Below are 21927 nucleotides of genomic sequence, written 5' to 3'. Positions count from 1 at the left end.
ATAACCAAAAGCAAAAACAAACGATTAAAAAGGTGACATGAAATCCCACAGACATACGTCTCTGTACATTGTTTCTATTGTCAGTTTTGGGAGAAATTATCAACTCTTAAAAGTTTTGTCCTATTATGTAAGTAATATGCCAGCTATGCTGGCACTTATGGTAGAAGCATCGTTTTGGGACAAAGAACGATAACTCTTGCTAGACGACCCATCTGAAAAGTTTCGTCACTCTCGTTAAATCTCGTACGATTATTTTTTATTAATGGCTGCCAAAATTCTCGTTCAATCGCGATCTTGTAAAAACAGGCAGAACGGAACAAATTCGATGTTAAATACGACATGAATTTTTATTTGTTTGCAAAAACAAGAATTCAGAAATGTTGGCTACTTGTGTAGCTTATTTAAATTTTATTGTACCACGGAAATTACCGAAGTTATGACAACAACATCCGACGCCATGTTTCGTCTGCTTCAACATTCCATTATCATTGAGGTCAAAGCAAATGTCCTAAATAATCACAGGTACTTCATTCAAAAGTCACAAAATCATAGTTAACGATAACATATTTAGCGTAAAAGTTCCGTCCAGCCATGGGAACACAGAAAAAAAACTCTGCAAGCAATATATTTCGCATTTCTTTTTACAAATTGACCATGTCGGACATGCGGGGTAAACTCCGGTGCACTGGTTGACCATGACTCCTTATGTTCATCTGCCACATATCATTATTCCCCACACCAAGGAACAGTCATAATTATACAGTTGAATGTGATCACGGTTATTCATGTAGTCAATGGCGAATCCAGCATTTTTCATAAAAGGGGGGGGGGGGTGGGGGCTGACGCGGCGCTCCAGTCATGATTCAGTTATTCCCTATATAATCATCATTTTTCCCCCCAAGAAAAGGGTCTCCCTCTGGATCCTTTGGTAGACCACAGACTAATTCAAAACTTAACAAAAGTTAAAACATTCAAATAATTCACAATCTTCTTATTCTGTACTTTCTATTAAAATGGCAAACTCTCAAGACATCTTTTCATTGATTATGTCACACCTTATACAGTCCCAGGAAATGGAAACTGTTTTGTTTTCTCTCTCTAAGTTGAATCATAAAAGGAGACTTGAGTCTAAGTAGTACATTTAGAACTGACTACTGTATATATTGTATGCTTCAATATTGTCCAAAATTGGATTTTATGGGAAGATGGAGTTATTATGATAACCCATGAGAATAAACCATGATGCGTTTATAGGGCATGTTACTTGGAAGCATGTGGGCTACATCCTTTAAAATTCAAGCTGCAGCAGTCGCCTGCATATTTTATGCATCAGTTTATCCCTGATCAAAACATTTTCACTCTACCAAGTATTTTATCACTATATCACTATCAGGTTCACATTTCAACCTATTTAGCAATACACACTTATGATATAACATCACAGTACAAAAATTGTACTCAGTAACCAAATTGCACCTATTCAACAAAACATACCTGCAAAAAACTTACAAGTTTTGTTTCACCATGTGAAATTATCTTATTATCATCTTTTTACTCTGGTACATTAATTAATAAGTGATAGATTTCTCTTAGAAGAAATTTAAAGGTCTGAGTGACTATAAACTATACAGAGAACAATACCTGTTGTATTTGTTCAATGGGACAATAGAACTGCAAACAGTTTAAATGGACAGGTAACTATCACGGCTGGTAATCTACACACGCAGAACATTTGGTTCTGCAATGAAAACCGTGAGAGGATTTTCCGGTTGTGCTTGAGTGGAGTAATTGTCACCGCTTCAAAAGGTATGTACATTTCTAAATCTCAATTTTCTTATTCAACTGATCAAAATATTGAAAATCAGAGAATGCTATGCTGTGGTGAATACTTTAACGAAGAAATACATGTATCATTTACTGTTGTACGTAGAGTTGAACTCTTACATAATCAGTTGCCCCACGAGAAATCGCCTAAAAAAGTGACATTTTAATTTTAAAATGGTTCTATTTACAGACCTACAAGTTCAAATTTAGTTTTTTTAGGGCAATGGGTATGAATGTTGTTTTTGGCGGCGCGTACGCTGTCCGGTGTTGATAGACGTCTCAATAATTCAAAAAACTACATTTTGTCATTAAGTCATGCGTGAGGGGATCGGTTCTGATTGAGTACATCGTGAATGCGTGAGGGGAAGTACAAATCATATCTTTATATTCAAGCTATGAGTCGTTGAAACTTACCTAAATAAGGCTACATTGTTCATGAAAAAACACATAATGTGTGCTGAAAAAATCACTGAGATTGATATTGAAATAAATTGTTGGAACCTAGGGTTTAATAATATGTTTCACGAAGAATAAAAACAAAAAATGTTGTCAACGGTAAACCAAAAATACTGCAGAGATGTTGGGGAGTATCTTATTCGTCTTGATTCGTCCTTTTCAAACCACTCAACAATGTCCAAAAACAGGTCGAATGCAATGTTGTTTTAAAGGAAAACGTCCACTAATGAAAAAAAAAAAATCTTTCCCTTTTCCCTTCGTCTGAGAGTTTATCTAAAGCACTTTGAAAAACTTTATGTTCTTCCTCAATGTCTTCCGTGTGGTCTTTCTCGTGGTCTACTACGTGGTCTTCTTTTGTGACTTCTTCTATGTCTTCTTCGTTGTCTAATACATGCTCTTCCTTATGGTCTTCCTCGAGATTATCTTGGCTTACATCGATGTTCGTGAATAATAAATTCTGTATATCTGCCCTTTTTGTTTCGGAAATTTCGTGATTTTGGGTGAACAGATTACGTCTAATATATATAAGTGTTGAAGTTTTGATCGGCGATATACTTTTCTTTAATATATGTGGTGATCTCTGTGACGTATATTTGACGACAGGACTACTCCCACAGGGTTTAATTCGCTTCGAGGGCTGGGATAACTTCCATGGCTTTTTGTAGAGAGTCAATTTTAGTCCTCTTTTCCTTTTACCTTTGAATAATGGCATTTTCTGAATTTGAGCAAACAATTTTAAATAGTTTGATTTTATTGAATCAGTGATCAGTTTACATCTGTTAAAGTATAAGGACAAATCTGTGATGATTTTTAATCAGCATTGATCACATTTATTGAGTCAACAAAAGTCACAAAGCCAAAGATTAAAAAAAAATTCTGTACTTCCCCTCACGCATTCACGATGTCCTCAATCAGAACCGATCCCCTCACGCATGACTTAATGAAAAAATGTAGTTTTTGGAATTATTAAGACGTCTATCAACACCGGACAGCGTACACGCCGCCAAAAACAACATTCATACCCATTGCCCTAAAAAAAAACTAAATTTGAACTTGTAGGTCTGTAAATAGAACCATTTTAAAATTAAAATGTCACTTTTTTAGGCGATTTCTCGTGGGGCAACTGATTTTGTAAGAGTTCAACTCTACGTACAACAGTAAATGATACATGTATTTCTTCGTTAAAGTATTCACCACAGCATAGCATTCTCTGATTTTCAATATTTTGATCAGTTGAATAAGAAAATTGAGATTTAGAAATGTACATACCTTTTGAAGCGGTGACAATTACTCCACTCAAGCACAACCGGAAAATCCTCTCACGGTTTTCATTGCAGAACCAAATGTTCTGCGTGTGTAGATTACCAGCCGTGACTATCAGGTGAATCTATGGAAAGGTTCAATTGGGTTCCAATAAAATGAGCAAATTAAATGTGTTACCATGAACATCCTTTTCTTTCAAAAATAATAGTTACAGCATGAAATGAAACAAAATCTCTTTTTATATCCCAGTTTAAAGGATTTGAAATTAACCATACATGTAAAGATGTTTGGAATTTGGGTACTGGTCTCATTACAGGATCATGGATTGTTTGGATGTTATTTCAAACTAATTTTTCAATGACTCTACATGGACTCAAAATTAAATTGGTATTACTCTATTGTAAAAAGGGAAGTCTACAAAATAAGCACAGAATAAACTTTTGTCTGGTACATAAAAAAAAGTTTGGTAAAAAAAACTGACAATTTAGGTAAAATTAGGGTTTTCTCATGTTAGCAAATTTATTTTCATGACCCAAAAAAAAAAAGTACAAACCTAAAGGCAATAAAATGCTTTGCCATGCACAGCCTGATACAACCGCAGATGTATAATGAGCATATAAATAACACCAAATTTTTTTATGTCAGTTGAAATCAAACATATTTTTAATTTTGGATCCTTTAAACTTCAATATGGACTAATTTGAAAACAGGCACAGGTAGACCCACATATTTCTATTCAGCAGAAGTCTCAAACTACATGTACATATCTCCTTAATTCCATTTGATAGTAAGTCCTACTAACTATTGAAAATGTGTACATTTAATTTTTTTCTAGCTCCTCTCGTGTGAAAGCAGAACCTTTTTGGTCACCATTTATGTATTGCATCTAAATAAGAATTGTAACACTTTATAGTGACTGAACAGGTTAAACAAATACTTCTTAGGAAACAGAAAAAGAAGACAACTTGAAACAGCACAGCCATGCCAGTATATGTATGTATAAAACTCAGATCAGAATAGCATGGACAATGTGTTAGTTCTATGTCCTTGTGAATTTATTGTGAGGAAAGTTATCAATAATTCTGCAGATAATGCAATTTATTCAAGTGTTTTGTACATTGCTATTAAAATTTTCACACAATCAGTGAAACATTCAAACAAGCTAAACTGAATTTTTATTACTGAAAGTTTCAAACATTGACAAATGTTTTATTTACCAAATAACTCATGTGTTTCTGTGAGAGAAAAAAAATCATGTGCAATTTTTGGAATTAAAGGGAAAGAAGATCCTTTTCTCGCTCTGGTGCATGTCAATTGTGAATATAATACGGTTACTAAATTATTTTCTTTATCATGATACTCACATCAACATTATCAAGAAGTACATGTACGATCATGTACATCATAGGAAAAATGCACAGACTACAGATAAAATGTTTAAAACACCATATTTTGAGTGCATCTCCTGCCAAATCTGTACTAGATGAGTATAATTGATGTCAATAAGGTAATTTTTGGAAGAAAAACCCAAAATAAAAAAATAAAAATACCCCCAATAATGTACTATAACCCCAAAATCAATTCTTATCTTCCTTTTGAGTTTTGTGTATGAACCTCCTGGTAAAATTTCATGGAAATCCATTTACTTAACTCAAGTTATTGTCTGAAACCAAATGTGTTTTTTTTTAACATGCTTGTATTTCCCATTTCCATTCTCAATTTATTTTTGCTATCATATAAGAACTTGAAAAGTAAGCTACATTATATACATGTAACAAAAAAAATATATGCAAGAAATGACATAAAACTGACTCTGAATTTAATAGTACATGTCAGATATTGATGTAGAACTCACAAACTGAAGATGATCAGAAATACAAATGTTTTTATTCGAGTCAGATTTTTTTTTACCGAAGCCATTCAGCACTATCATTTAAAATTTTTTAGTCAAAATTTAACACTAGTATTAAGGTTTATCATAACAAATTGGCAAATACAGTCTTATTATCACCTAAAAAATACTGTGTACAGACTGACATGTGCGGTTTGGGAAGTTTTTATGTTTTTAGATAATATAAAAGTTAAATTTAATTTGCATATCTGAAAGATAAAATCATTTTTGGCAAAGATCTGGATTCAAAATATTTTTTTGTCCTATGCTTTTTTATTCATCAATTTGGGAATCAGAATATTTTTTTTCAAGAAAAATAGCATTTTCCATCTGAACTTATAATTTTATTTTAGACATAAACAAAACGTTACTGTAGCCTTGGACATTCGTTCTGAACATGCATGAAATATTTGCCACTGAACGTTAAACAACCAACAACCAATCAATATCTAGGACATTATAAAGCTGGCATTTAAGGTAGCGCCTTCCTCATATTAATATAAACAGTCATTCACCGACCTTGGCTTAGGGGTTCAAGTTATTTTTATAGAATATTTTCTGTATTTGGAAAAATTCACCTTTTCAACTACGATCAAAATACGATACGTTTTTTAATGTTGACATTTATTTCTTATTAAAAATGTTATTTAACTCATAAATCTCAATAAACATCTATGTAGCAGTTCAATCGTCGTCTATTCGCTAAATATTTATAATATAATGTAACTCTATTGCCCATTAAAATTGATGCTTCAGGAATGTCCATGATTATATAACCATTAAGTTAATTTCAATAATGTATCGTCTTTATGGTATTATGATAGCGTGCTTACCTTGAGTGCGAGAGGATGCCGGTTTGATCTCCAGTCCGGTCAAACTTGACAATTAGAACTGTTGGCTTCTTTACTTATCATGCGGTATTTGGGTAAAGGGTAATATGTTTGCCGGTTAGTCATATGTTATGCATTATCTTGTGAACTTGCAAGATCAGACATTCGAATCAACGATTTGTTTAAATACAAAGAAGGATTCATAATCATAATTATTTCATATTCTTAATATTTTTGAATCCAGAGACTGCAAAACTATACACATAAGTCTTTTTAAACCGAAAAGTGTAAGGCGTGCAAAATGAAAAAAAATCACAAAAATACTGAACTCGAGGAAAATTCAAAAGGAAAGTCCCTATTCAAATGGCAAAATCAAAAGCTCAAACACATCAAACGAATGGATAACAACTGTCAAGTTTTTGACTTGGTACAGGCTTTTGCTTATCTAGAAGCATTCCTTCCGAAGTTTCAACAACAAATGTCAGCTATGCAACAACTCTTTTTGTGTTGTAAGGCCATTATTTTTTTAATTTATACCCGAGTTCGAATTGATCTTCCTATTTTTCAAACCGTATCAAATGATTAAATTATCATGCCTTCGATGTGCATGTAGTATTTGCGACTGGACATAGAAGCCCAACAGTTAATCAACTTTTATTCAGAGTTTTCAGATGCATATAAAATTACAGTAATTAACATGAAATCAAAATATGCATTGAAATTATAATACATTGTGGACTTTAAAATTAACGTTGTAATCGATAGTAAGTTTGAACTGTGTGTCAGTTTGTTCACATTTTCTTAGATACGAGAGTATTCGGCGAGACTGAATAACTGGCTTGTGTATACTGATGTGCTTCATTAATGTTATCGTATACGAAACATCCTCAATGTTATTGTAAACAAACTATCATTGTTGATAGAACTCGTTTCCATCATTCTCACGATCTTAATAAAATGGATAATTTAGATATCAACATTGCATTTGAATAGTTGATATTTCTTTTAAATCAAGAGCAATGGACGCATAACATTTTCTAGCTGTAGCGAGATATTGGATGAAAACATTTCAACTTTCAGGCCGTACAATCACTTAATTTCAGCCAGACAGCCAGATATGCATTCATCGGCTTTAGATATTGTTTTACAAAATGATATTAACCTACACATCATGCACCATGTCAACTGTCACCAAACCGTCCACGAAACAGTTCACATGATAGGTGCGTGATGTAGTATCCCAAATATATGAACGTAGCTAATGGATTTACATATTAGTGGTTCATTTGCATTCATCGAATCCAGAATCTGTCGACACTATATGTTTCAGTGTTACAGTATCGTCTTTGAAATCATCTGATTGATGGCCGTCGACTAGGTTCTGAATGTCTTCAAAAACAGTTTCAGATTCTTGACACATATGTTCCATTTCACTTTGAGATGCAACAGTTGATAGGGGATCATGACTATCACTTTCCGAAAGGTATCGTCCTTGAAGATAAAACATACTAGTACTGCTTCCGAACGACTCTTTGCTATATCCGTGAAAAGTTCTAGATTTCATTTCCTCTATGTTCTCGTTAAGTGTTAATAATTGTCTCATAAGTACCAAATCTTGATCAAGTAATGATACCTAAAAAAAGCATATTATATTAACACAGTCAGCTGTTGAGGAATTTATAATATAACAAGCTCCTTCTAACCAGTGTTTCAGTTAGGCAATGTTTGTAGATAAAATGCACTGAAAATTATACAAGATGAAGCCCTTATCACATACTTTTTCAAAGAATGTGTGTGTCACTCAACCAGACGCATGAAATCCCGGTTAAAGGTATGATGCATCTATGCTGTGTTTTGTAGACGGGATTTTTTTCGACATTTTTCGTGTTGCTATGATCTTGTTAGCTTGTCTTTGACTTTCTGCGTTTGGTGATCCCTTTGGTATCTTCGACTTCTGCGTTTGGTGATCCCTTTGGTATCTTCCGCCTTACACATTTCACTAAACCAAGGAGAGATAAGGCAAGACAAGGTAGTAAATTAGTTTGTCATTTTATAAAAAGAATTTAATCTAGTTTTTATACGCCCGTCAAAATTTTGACGGGACGTATTATGTTATACAAATGTCCGGTGTCCGTCCGTCTGTCCGTCCGTCTGTCTGTCTGTCCGTCTGTCTGTCCGGCGTAAACATGTCGCACCGTAACTTGAGAACGACTTATCCAAATTTCATGAAACTTAATATAGTTGTTTCTTATGATGGTCAAATGATCTGTATACTTTTTGGTGAAAATAAGATTTAAACTTTTTGAGTTACGGCACTTTTTAACTAAAACAGGTGTGTGTTTTTTTCACATGTCGCACTGTATCTCAAAAACGATTCTTGATTATGGCTTAAAACTTTAAACACTTCTTAGTTATATTAATCTCAATATCTGTATACTTTTTGGTGATGATTCAAAATTTCATTTTTGAGTTATTGAGTATTTTGTAAAAAAGGGGGAGGGGATTTTTACATGTCGCGCCATATATCAAAAACGATTTATGATTATTGCATAAAACTTTACACATGTCTTTGTTATATTAATCTAAAGATCTGTATACTTATTGGTGATGATTCAAAATTTTATTTTTGAGTTATTAGTATTTTGTAAAAAAGGGGGAGGTTTTTTTTACATGTTGTGCCGTATCTCAAAAACGATTTATGATTATTGCTTAAAACTTTATACACTTCTTTGTTATATTAATCTAAAGATCTGTATACTTTTTGGTGATGATTCAAAAAAATTTTTTTGAGTTATTGAGTATTTTGTAAAACAGGGGAGGGTTTTTTTTACATGTTGCGCCGTATCTCAAAAATAATTTATGATTATTGCTTAAAACTTAACACACTTCTTTGTTATATTAATCTAAAGATCTGTATACTTTTTGGTTTTTATTCAAAATTTTATATATTTTGGTAATATTTAGTTTTTTGTAAATAAAAACAGGGTGGGGGGTTTCACATGTCCCGACGTGTCTCAAAAACAATATATGGTTATTGTTTTAAACTTTCTCAGAAACTATTTATGATTATTGCATAAAACCTCCACACAAGACGTCGGGCGTATCATGCGCTCATTGCGCAGCTGTTTATTAAAATATCTATAAATTATGCTAATGTATTTTATACTCACTATTTCTCTTTGAAGGCGCTGCATAGAAGAAACCAGAGGTTTCTCTTTCTTTGCAATTCCGGTCGTCTCTTTAGTAGGTTCAATCCCAAATATTTTCTTATAATGTTCTGTTTTCTGAAGTCGACTGTAGTAAAATGATCGACATTCGTTCATCAGGTCTACTTGTTGTTCATATTTATCCAAAGCTGTTATTTCTTCCATTGCCAAAAATGTTCTAACGTCTAACGACCACATTCTATTGCAGGATATAAATACCAAGGACCAATGTCGTAACATATTCCTCCGATTTAAATGGGTCAGATGGTTATCTTCTTTATCATTTATTATTGTATCTTATGATTAACATTATCGTCAAAACAATCAAACATAATTAATTGAAAGAAAAAGCAATATGATACCCCTTAAATAAAAACGATTAAAATTAAAGCACGCTTGTAAATGGATGATTTGATTTCAAGTGTCCTGCTTAGCTTATGACATTATTATTTTGTAAATTTAGGACAGCAAGAAAAAATAACTATGCCATTTCTGTTCTTTTCACTTTTCATCCAATATGAATGTCATATTTACAATGATGACAGTGTCAGTAAACACGACACGGTATGTCGGAGACTAACAGGTTAAGAAACTAAATTAAAAAAAAAAAACCTTTTCAGTGTATCAAAACATTATGGTTTTACATTATCTTATGGACTTGTTTAAGAAGTATGAATCAAATAAGAATTCATAACCAAAGGTCGATCAGGGATATAGAAATACAACTACCTGGTCAAGAGATGAGTTTGTTTATATCCGCTTGATGTATAAATACTCAGCCACGTCTTGTTCGAATGGGGTCGTTTAAACTATCCATCTTACAAGTGCCACGCGTAAATATTCACGTATATCCTAAAAACACCACTTGATAAAAAAAATTCGGTAACGATATCTGCAGATATTTTATATATTCTATGTAAACGTAAACTATCCAATTTTCACTAAATGTGCAAATGAAATATATCTACCTTATTTCAATCTTATTAAATTTCTTTTTTTTTTTAAATGCGATCGTCCATCTTCCTTTTCTTTTTTTATCATTTGGTGGGCATGGTTACGTTTTGCGGACTAACTATTTGTTATCATCTATTGGTACCATGCCTTATTATTTTTCTTGATTTTCACAGTTCCAGACCATTTATTCCAGCTTTTTGTGTTGCACATTATGTATTTTCATCCTGTCTAACAATTCAGGGTATTCATTTTCGAAAGCCACAATTATGTACCAGGTTTACATCAGCAATATCTCAAACAATACACATTGAAAAGGCAGCCGAGCGTGATTCAGTTTGATATTATCAGATTATTACATGGCATTTTTCATATCGCATGTATTATCAGCCCTAGGTTCAATATCAGCCCAAGAGCCGCATGGCTCGAGGGCTGATATTGACCGAGGGCTGATAATACATGCGATGTGAAAAATGACATGTTATGATCTTTTTATCATATGCTTCAACAGTAGAGAAAAATAACAGATTCATATATTGATCCTTCTACGTGGTTCCCGAAAAGAAGTTGAAAGAGTAAAAAGTTCACGGACGTCGGACCCAAAATTTGATACATTCAATATGAAATCTTTCTATCATATGCCTCAACAGAGAAAAAAAAACACTTTTTAATATTTACGAATTGACTAAAAATAATTCAACAATATACATAATAAACATTGTTTGGAAAAGTCAACTTTTTTAAAGTAACTTTCTAAATTATGTTTCAGAAAAACTTAAAAACTGCATTTATTTAATATTTTTTTTTTTTTTCAATTTAATGTAATCATTTTACACAATATACTTTCCACTATTCAAATAATTGTTTTGTGCACTACTTTGTAATGTTTTTCAATGAAAACGTAGCATTGAGGTGTATTTTCCGGCATTTGCCGAGTATCACCGGAATGCCATGTGATAACAATCGAAGCATGTGATAAACTTTTCATATCAGCTCCCGCTAAACACCAATTCGAAAAATATGGAAAATACTTTAATTTAATGCTATTATCATACGGTAAAAATGATATGTTATTTAGTCTAAGTATATGATAAATTAAGTTATGAACCTTAAAAATTCAAGTAATGATGATAATCAAAATTGTCGCAACTCTTGCCCTACATTTCTCATTAGAGTTGAATCAAATTCAAGAAAAGGAATGCCTTACATTTCAAAAGAACGTTAACATATGATCAACTGGGAAATGCTCATATCTTGGAATACAAACAGTGTGTTTTGTGTAAGTCTTGTTCCCACTAGTGTCCCAAAAAATATACCTGCTATAGTATTGTAATATATCAATACAATTTGTAATTTTTCTATATCATATTTCTTATCATTTCGACGAAAAGGCGACAAATCCTGTTGCATAATATCTTTGAGAACTGAAAAAAACAGGCTGTAGTCTTCTCGTTTGAATTGTTTTACATTTGTCATTTTGAGGTTTTTTAATGCATGTGGTGTGGTATGGGTTTTGCTCATTGTTGAAGGCCGTTATGGTGACATATGATTACTAATTTCTACGTTTTTGATCTGTCGTCGAGTTGTTTCATTGGTGATCGTACCACATCTTCTTCTTTTCTTATAACATGTAGCCTACATACTTCGGTAACAGCAAAATCTCTAGCTTCCATCAAGGGGTCTCGGTGGCCGAGTGGTCTAAGTAGTCAAACTATTGTATCCCTAGTTAGTCAACACTGAGGTTGTGAGTTCGAATCCCGGGGGCAGGTGCACAGGACTCTTATGTCAATTGAGTAGGATTACCAATATTCTTACCTGCTAATTCTCATTTGTCCCAAGTGACCTTTGGACTGTTTCCAGATTTCTCCGTGTACAAATGTTCTATCAGAGTCACTATGTAAATAAACATTACTTTTGTATAGGACTGTGTTAATATTTTTCTGTTGACACATGTAAAGTTCTTGGGGGACGTTAAACAAATCTGGTCAAACTAGTGTAATCAACTTACCATACGATTTAAAAGCATTTGAGACATGTCCAATTGGATATAATTGTACTTAATCTAACCCCATGTCGAGAAATATGTCAGTAAAAGTGCTTGTCATATGGATAATACTTATATTTATTGCTTAAATGCCGTATCCTTTATTTTAATCTCTTAACTGCTCTGAATACTTTTATATTTTGCCAAATCATACAATACAGTCATGCATTTACTTGAAAATATACCAAATGCTCTTTGCACTACGAAAGGGATTACTTTCACTATTTACTTTCTACTGCTATTAATAGTACAAATCTGGTCGTCTTACATAAAGATACGGATAAGATTACTAACTATTAACAAATGACCAATTGGATGCAATTAAATGACAACTACAAAACCTTCCAAAATAAGAAGTATATTCTTAACGGTTACACTTGTTGCAAAACAATTCTTAGAAAACTGTCTTTTACCTAACTGAAAGCAACTTTTGAAATAAGGTATTCGACTAGTTCGTAACAGAGCTTTTCAAAATGCCAAATGAACACAAACTGGAGTCTTCAGTTTTGTATATTGTTGTTGGTGGTTTGGTCCTTTCCTTTTTCTGTCATGGTGTTGTCAATATAAAAAAGAAGATGTGGTAGGATTGCCAATGAGACAACTCTCCACAAGAGACAAAATGACAAAGCCGAAAATTTACAGATAAAGGTCACCGTACGGCTTTCCCATGAGGAAAGCCCAGATTGCTTTTAAAGGCCTGAAATGACAGGGACTAATTTGTTTTGGACATATGAGTTTTAGTTACTTTTAGTATTTTTCGCGTCTTTTTTAAATACATGTAATTTACGTTTTTTGATTGATATTTTATCGTGTGTTTTTCTATGTTGTGATGTTATGCTATTGTTTCAGAAAAAAAGGAGAAGGTTGGGTACCATTAAAACGTTTAATCCCGCTGCAAATGTTTGCACCTGTCCTAAGTCAGGAATCTGATGTATAGTAGTTGTCGTTTGTTTATGTAATTTATACGTGTTTCACGTTTCTCGTTTTTTTTAATATAGATTAGACCGTTGGCTTTCCCGTTTGAATGGTTTTACACTAGTAATTTTGGGGCCCTTTATAGCTTGTTGTTCGGTGTGAGCCAAGGCTCCGTGTTGAAGGCCGTACATTGACCTAAAATTGTTATTTGGATGGATAGTTGTCTCATTGGCACTCACACCACATCTTCCTATATCTATGTATTTTTCATTTATGTTAAATGGCTGCAGCAACTTCCACCGTACGGCATTTAAAATGGGTAAAAGTCATAAATGCGAGGAATGCATATAAATGTGATAACATTTATTTAAAAAAAAACACTTCCTGATTGATGTGTAAAACAATAAACAATTTGTTTTGAGAAAATACAATAATTTATGTATGTAGTATCTGTGTTCATTTGGTATGCTTTTAGCTTCACCGAATCCAGCTTTTAGGGGACAAACTATTCACATACAAATTAGTTATCGACTTAGTCATGTGTACATTTGCTGTCACACAATTTAAGCCAAGCAGGAACCAATAAAAAGAATCCTTTCAATACCTGTAGTTTCATAATGCAAGATGAAAATAACAGCAATGAGAGTCTTCATATCACTATATTTACATTTTTTCGTTTAAAATATCGGTCACATTTCTCAAGTAAAAAATTAGAGCATATAAAACAATTGGAATGCATTTGTAAAAAGAGAAAGAGCAGAATACTGGCGCCTAATAAATGTATTATCTTTCATTTTTTTGTACAAAATATTGTATTTATTTCAGTATCTTCATAAAATTTAAAAATATAAATTACACAATACATTTTAACTACGACATAAGGTGGATTTCGTGACAGGTTTAACTATATCTTTAAAATTTGAAGTAATGCTGATATTTATGTGATATTGCATAAAGACATTTTGATAACATCTCCTTACATTCGTTTGATGGGATCAATTTAACTTATTCCATGTGATGAGTGTTCTCTACGTCAGTGGTGACCCTTATTTGTTATACTAAATAACGTTATCATTAACTTTAGAATTGATATCTATGTTTAACTCTGTTGGTGGTTGCCTTCTTGACCTTTACCATGTTTAGTTTACATACGACTTCAAGTGACGATTAGAATTTTATATATTCATAATATTGTGATCATGATGGTATCGATTACATATAGCTGTTTGAAATAAGGTGTAATGTATACGTTGTATTTGAATTGAACATTGAATTTGAAAAAAGACAAATGTTGTAAAGAAGATGGAACGCGTTCTATAAACGAGACAACATAAGAAATCTCATCTTGAAAGAAGGCAAGCTAAAAAATATCCGACACAACATCACAGATAAAAAAGATCAGAATATTCAAATTCGGACTTATCTAAATAAGTTTAATGCAGGAAATGTGTATGCTCGGTACATAGTTTTTAATACTTTATTGTAAAACCATGTCTATTTTATTGCTTAAATTTTTATCAGTGTTCGCCTTAAATAAGTTTTCTAAACTAATTTAAAAGTCTGTTTTACGTCATCCTATTTTATGATATTTCAATCGTCTAAGATAGACGACGTTGCAGGTTTTTAATTGAATGTTTTAGAACTTTAGTAGTTTCTATTTTCTTCATGCAGATTGCTTTACAAAAAGTTATTATCTGCTTAGAAAAAAAAATCAAATTCATTTTCAGAGTAGAGTTAGTTCTTCTTTGAAAATAGTGCTGTGATTTAATGTAATAGACATTCTATTGCTGTTACATCTGAAATTAAACAAGAGTTGGATTTGACAGGTTATGGTTAATCCTGCATAATCTTCATTCATACATGTACTCTTTCTATATCAATTTACGTCAGACAGTAATCGAAATATTTTATTTCACCTTAAATTATTATTTACACTCATTTGAAGTTAATGATAACATCTCTTCAAATCCTCCCGTTGTAAATCTGTTTGTTTGTATATACCTTCCTACCGAATATAAACAACACACAGAAAATGTCACAAATTCTTCATACTTTTACTGTTCGTTCCATTCTTGATTTAAAATAAAAAGGACGCTTTTTTTTTTGTTTAAACGTTTTTACATATGCGTCTTGCCGTTACGCTAAATGTCCGTCAATACATAATGAGTTCTTGTTTCTAGTTGCGTTGATATCTTTGTTTCAAAGGAACATGTTGTAGCGTAAGAAGCTAACTCCATAAACGCGCTTCTTATTATAATTACAATTGTTTTAATTACGTTATAGTCGAATCGCTGTAAGCACACCAGTTTGATCTATTATTAAACTCAATTAACATCATTTTGTATAAAAAAAAAGTCTTGACAGTGATGACTGCTATATGCGTATCCTCGAAGTTTTCCTGCAATTGTTTAACGAAGAGTATTACTTTGTTAATATCAAATCTCCTTGGTCCTTGATTTTGAATACATAAGGAGTTTTCAATTGCAGTAAGAAAAACATGGTGTGGGCTGTTAGTGAATAATAGAGTAGTCTATTAACACGATAAATAAAAGCAAAGAAGATGTCTAAAGTGAACGACCCTCAACTGTTCCAATATGTTAAACTCTAAATCAGAAGTACACGTCGTTCTTATTACGAAGCAAAACCTTAATGAGCCATAATACATAAAGCACTCTTTGTTCACTTGTTTTACCCTGTACTATAAGACCAGTTAAGACTAGTTAAGAAACAAAAGTTTATTCATAATTTCGATGACTGTTATAGATGCAAAAGATAAATCAAATACTTTTAAATATTTAAAACGATATTGTAATATCTGCTTTCATATAGAAGTACTTGCAACTTTATAAAATAATTTCAAATCTAAAAAAACAGTATCAAGAAACTAAGGTTCCAACTCATTCAGACAAAGTTGATCTTAGATAGATTTTGATATTATTTTTAAAATCCTAATTTGGTCATAAAGCTCTTAATCTGATCCGGTTCTCATACATTCTTGGCTTTCTAGATATTCGCCATTGTCCGTTCCTGATGCAGGAAAATCCAGAAAAGCGCTCCGGACGCATAGCATTAATATAGTGTTATATTTTTGGTTTTATTTACAACAAAAGACACTTAGCCATACGATAAGTCGTTCTTACACAGCACAAGTGTTAAGAAACTTCCAAAGATTTGCTTTCAACACGAAATTCTCTTAATAAAGAGACAATGTCTCTAAATGAGAAACAAAAACATTAAAAAGCATAGATAATTTTTTATGACAAAAGAAAAACACTAAATACACTCTTGACTGGGATCGGCACATGAACATTCTGCGGTGTTGATGTAGTTTTTGAGACTTCAACCCTCTTATTTCAGTATCTTTCTGGAACTATTACGATAAAAAGAAAAAACTAGTTGTTGTCGTCGGTGGTTGATGTGTGTCATGATTGGTTATTGTTTTTTTTTTTTTTTTTTCATTTTGAAAATACATGTATTCAAAGCTTACTAGCCGTCAGTTTTCTGTTTTGAATTGTTTTGCTTTTCACGGAGATCTTGTACATCTTTCTTTAAAGTATTAGTTTTTCTTTTGTTTCAAAAACAGTACAGTCAGACATTTAATTAATATCATATAATAAATACTAAGATCAAAACTGTAGACAATGTAATGGCAAAGACCAAACGAAAATCAGAAGTTTGTTTACTTTGAGCTTTTATGGCAACTGAGAGTTTTCTACGGTATACTATTGTTTTTTTTTTTTTTTTTGTGTTTGGCTGTATCATTACCACTTTCAACACATGCTCGTTTATTTTCAAGCACATACCTTCCGATATAAGTATTAAGATTTATTTTTTTCCCATATTTTATTACTGTCCGAATGTTTATGAAGGAAACCAAGAAGAGCCTGTCTTGTTTATCTAATTAGTTATCGAATGCTTTCTTAACCTATGTGCATGTCAATGGGCAACACGACGGGTGCTACACGTTGGGCAGGATCTGCGTACCCTTCCGGGCACCTAAGATCACACCCAGTTTTGGTGGGGCTTGTGTTGCTTAGTCTTTAGTTTTCTATAATATGTTGAGTCTTGTATTCTATTGTTTGTCTGTTTGTCCTTTTTCTTTTTTAGCCATGGCTTTGTCAGTTTGCTTTTCTATCCATGAGTTTGAGTGTCCCTCTTCTATCTTTCGACCCTGTTTTAATGAATGTGAATGTAATCAAAGAAAACAGCTACGTCAAAAATACAAAAAATACTGGAGTTTACTACATAATACGACAGATGCTTCGGCACATATTACAACAGACATTTAAAACATTTAACAATGAAACTTGGAAGCATGAAACACACACACAGCCATGTATATGTATCCTTCTGAAACAGTGTTTAAGCCATTGCTGTTGAAGTTGATTGTAAAACCTTTTTTCCAGCACAGAGTAAAACCATTTTGTCTTCAATAAACAAACAACGGAAACGTTCCTTGCTAATTTGGTTGTTTATAAATTGATATAGAATGCTAGAACTCGTGTAGACAAATACCGAAACAGCTCTCTATCTATTTTAAATTTCTGTTCATCTGCTATATTAAGTCTGGAACAATTAAGTTACTCGTTCCTTTTTACCTCGCTTCCTTTTTTTTACTTGTTGTTTATTTTATTTTTGTTATTTTTTATTTTTGTTATTTTTCAATTTGTTAAAATCAAATTGTCCTGTGCAAAATTAGCGGCGTAATAAAATAAGTTTTAAAATAAGAAATAATGATGTTTTAATTCATATTATAAATCTATAATTTTTACATTCACAATGTAAGGGACGACATCAAAAGATCGATGTAGGATAAAAAAAACTTAAATCAAATAGTTTGGGGGTGGGGGGGGGGGGTTAAAATTCTGCAAGTTTTGTATATCTAAAATCGATTTTTACATATATCCCTATTGGTAAATCAATTTTTCCCAAATTAAGTTAAGAGGGGGGTGGGGGGTCAGTGGAAAAACTATGTGAATTAAGTTTTTTATCCTACATTGAACTTTTGATGTCGTCCCTAATACACATCGTAAGTAGTCAATTGGATTGTTCAATAATCTATATTTTTAACACAGTGTTCTTTGAGATAATATATAGATATTGTCTCTATAGATTGTAAGCCTCATATCAGTTTTGTCTGTTCCTCGTAACTAGGTCCCTTCTGCGATCTGAAAATGTAAAACATAAAATTTGAAATACAATTACATTTTTGCACATACAAAACAGTATTACGGATGCACTTATAAGGTGTAAGAGGCAATACAAAAACATGAACTAAAAAGTTTCAAGAATGTACCATTTTATATACCATTCCGTATTACGATTTGTAATCTCTTATGTAATGACAGCAAATAAAGTTTAAAATTTGTAAATAGTAAATTACGAAATACCAAAATTGTCTTGCTTTCACTAATGCATTGGTTTGATGTCTTCGCTTTAATTGCAGATAGATGTGACGCGGAAACTTGCAATAATCCAGATGTAAAGCTTAGTATTGGTTTTATTACTGTTTTCTATTCTATTACTACTTTTGCGTAAAATTTTTATTTGAACTCACCTTCAAAAACAATTTTGTTGACATTAAGGGGTCGACACTCAGATTGTCTCTTCTAGTTGTAACGAGGGTGCACCAGCCATTACAGAATATTGTTAGAAAATTCAGATATACAGTTGTTTGGTATTGAATCATTCTCCATAGCCACAGTCTTCGGAATCTATATCTCTTTTCTTCTGTTCGATGTCATCTTCGGATCCACTAAATTCACAAGAATAGTCACTTCCTAGTGACATGGTGGACACACTTTTACTCAGCTGAATTGTGCTGCCCTTGAGATAGTCTTCACTGTAATCTAAAGAATCTTTACTGACACCATACAGCCTCTTGTTTTTCAGCTCCTCGATTGTTTCATTCAGTGTCAGTAGCTGTCTCATTAGGGAAAGATCTTGGTCGACAAGTGAGGTCTGTAATGAAAAAAATGTTTATTATAAATTTTTATTTACTCAGTGTCTTAGGCTCAAAGTCATGTATTTTTTTCTTCATTTAAGGCATTTTGTATTGATCTTTTATCAATTTAATGTATTAAATATTTTCGAAAGAAAGGAGAAATGCGGCAATAACTGAAATATTTTGATAGCACAGTTTCAAGGTAGTAATATATGTATACATATTTAAAAGTACATCATAATGAGTAATTTAATTGATACTGAAAGTACGTTAAATCACTACATACCATTTCAAGTCGTAATCTATCCATAGCCATTGACATGGAAGTCTTGTTTGGTTCACATGCTCCGTTTTTATTCTCCAACTTTTGCTTCAGATTTTCAGTTGCTTTTACACGATTAAGGTAAAATGATCTGCAATCATTCTGAAGGTCCACCTCTTTTTCATATTTATCAACAGATGAAGTTGTTGTCTGTTTGTTTGTAGAATTAGCCTCCAAAACCATAATTAAATTCAGAAGTAAATGTTTGTAACACTTTGATAGCAATAGTATAACTGAATTTAAAGTAGCTTTAAAGAACCTTTTATATACCTACGGGACAAGAGTTGTTATGATTGGTTGAGACTGAACAGGTAAAAATACAGGTATGATGTAGGCTAAAAGTAGACACGCTTAGTAATACTTTACGATTTAAAATTAGAAATTTAAATGAGTTTGATTATGAAACATTACTAATGTATTTGAAATTATTATGTTAATTATGGCATGAAATCTTGTTTATAAATAAATATAAATTTAGATCATTTACTCATAGTTTAAATAGAAATAAACCCATATATAGCAAAGGTTTCAATTTCAGTTTCAATCAAATTACTGAGAAATCCAGCACATGTAAAGAAAAAATTCCACTCCGCACTAAGACCCATAAGAAGTAACATTGTCAGCGTCAATGTTTATTAGTGGATACTTGTAATATTACTTCTACCTTGTCGGTAGTGATGCTAGTTGACTGTTTTACCTAAAGTGAACAAAAGGCCGGCGGTTGATTCGGTATTGGCAATTTTCAAAAGGTGGCCTTTGGCTGTTGTTATTGGTGATTCATACCTATTGTTTATATTCTGTCTGATTTACAGCTGTAAAAATGTCAGCATCAAAATTCAATCCGGTTTGAATTCTTCTTTTTTTCTAATTCAGTATTATATATATATATATATAGTTTGTCTCGTATTTCATCCCTATTAATTCCTATATCATCATTATGTCATTTAAATATCATTATCCAAATTATCAATATTTTTGAGAGTTGGATTTCCGACATCAATGAATCATAATTCGTTCAACTCACTGATTATATACTTCATGGGATAATTTATTATCTCTCTCTTTCTCATGCACACATTTCTTTCCTTTTCATTTCCCTTGTCCTCACATCAATTAAGAAGGGAGTGATCGGTAATCCCATGTCCATTCTCAATTTTCACTAATGCAAATCAGAATTATAGAAATGCTTACCCTTCCGACACATCTCACTCTCACTCCAGAAGTTCATAAAGATCGTCTGTATTCACTGTGATGTTTGTTTAAAAATGAACTTCTACCATAACAAAAAAGTGCACGGAGTCAACGAGGCTAAATATTGTACGGAAATAAAAAATGGCAGATATCATCGTGTTTTAAGAAAAACTGCTTCCAAAAGAGGGACGAAAGATACCAGAGGGACAGTCGAACTCATAAATGACACAAGTAATTAACCAGAAAACAAAGCTGCAAAAGTAGTTTAAACTTCAGTATGATTCTTCTTATTTTAATTTTGTGTTTTAGTTAGTATTCAATTCGTTTTCAACAAAAAAGGTATAAAAATAAGTGCTTCATATCTTAAAAAATAAGTGCTTTATATCTTACATAAAATTAGGTTTAAAGATCATGAATGATGAGTAGATACTAGTAATGCTAGAAAATTTTGAACATATAGCATATACTTTTTAATAAGAATAAAAATTGGTGGCCATTTAGACTTTGCCACACGAGCTGTGCGTGTATCCAATGTTTAGGGCCATACATATGATGACTGTTTACACCTCTTTGGTTAGACTGGTGTTGTTTAGCTGTTGTTTTATCCAACACATTTTTGCATATTTCATATCTCTAGGTATGGTCGTAGAAATAGCATCTAGTGAGTATGTTTGAACATTGTCTTATATTTTGTCATATATAAATTAGATTTTAATCAAAAGATTTTTTTCTTTTCATACCAATAAAAAACTTAAAACGAAAACAAATGACATTGTAAAACTGAAATGATTCAAGGTAAATTGTAATTGTTTGTTTATTGTTTGACCAAACGAAGAATCCATTTGAACTGTACTTGTAAACATAGTTTCCCTTACTTGAACTTTGTAGTGTTACTTATTAGTTCAACTTCAATGCTTTCTTGAAATTTGTATATTTCTCTCTACGTCAACATTTTTAATACAAAATATATTTGCTCTCAAGTCATGAACAATTTGATATACTTGCAATCAATTTTAGTCAAAAGATTTTTTATGAAAAGCAGGCCTTGACATCTTTACACAAAAAAAAAAAAAAAATCTTAGATTAGTTC

General features: G+C 32.1%; 2 protein-coding genes across 2 annotated transcripts; both read right to left on the bottom strand.

Annotated features, from left to right (window-relative positions):
* Positions 1-6893: 6893 nt before the first annotated feature.
* On the bottom strand, positions 6894-9700 carry LOC143053778 (uncharacterized). Its single transcript, XM_076226590.1, has 2 exons — positions 9435-9700; positions 6894-7897 (listed from the first exon to the last, which is right to left on the bottom strand). Exons 1-2 carry the CDS (start codon positions 9666-9668, stop codon positions 7547-7549), a joined length of 585 nt encoding a protein of 194 aa, XP_076082705.1. The 5' UTR covers positions 9669-9700; the 3' UTR covers positions 6894-7546.
* An 8624-nt stretch (positions 9701-18324) lies between these two features.
* LOC143049722 (uncharacterized) lies at positions 18325-19881 on the bottom strand. The gene is made up of 3 exons (XM_076223411.1): positions 19611-19881; positions 18938-19341; positions 18325-18548 (listed from the first exon to the last, which is right to left on the bottom strand). Exons 1-2 carry the CDS (start codon positions 19827-19829, stop codon positions 19066-19068), a joined length of 495 nt encoding a protein of 164 aa, XP_076079526.1. The 5' UTR covers positions 19830-19881; the 3' UTR covers positions 18325-18548; positions 18938-19065.
* Positions 19882-21927: the final 2046 nt, after the last annotated feature.

Source organism: Mytilus galloprovincialis, chromosome 1 (genome assembly GCF_965363235.1).
Source record: "Mytilus galloprovincialis chromosome 1, xbMytGall1.hap1.1, whole genome shotgun sequence".
Taxonomy (NCBI): domain Eukaryota; kingdom Metazoa; phylum Mollusca; class Bivalvia; order Mytilida; family Mytilidae; genus Mytilus; species Mytilus galloprovincialis.
This window is presented reverse-complemented; position numbering and strand designations above follow the sequence as displayed.

What these genes read in the sequence shown, in the direction of transcription:
- LOC143053778 (XM_076226590.1), bottom strand. Translation starts at nt 9,668, where the DNA reads ATGTGGTCGTTAGACGTTAGAACATTTTTGGCAATGGAAGAAATAACA. An exon ending in AGCGCCTTCAAAGAGAAATA is followed by an intron (nt 7,898 to 9,434) that starts GTGAGTATAAAA and finishes TGCTTTTTTTAG; the next exon opens with GTATCATTACTTGATCAAGA.
- LOC143049722 (XM_076223411.1), bottom strand. Translation starts at nt 19,829, where the DNA reads ATGGTTTTGGAGGCTAATTCTACAAACAAACAGACAACAACTTCATCT. An exon ending in ATAGATTACGACTTGAAATG is followed by an intron (nt 19,342 to 19,610) that starts GTATGTAGTGAT and finishes TTTTCATTACAG; the next exon opens with ACCTCACTTGTCGACCAAGA.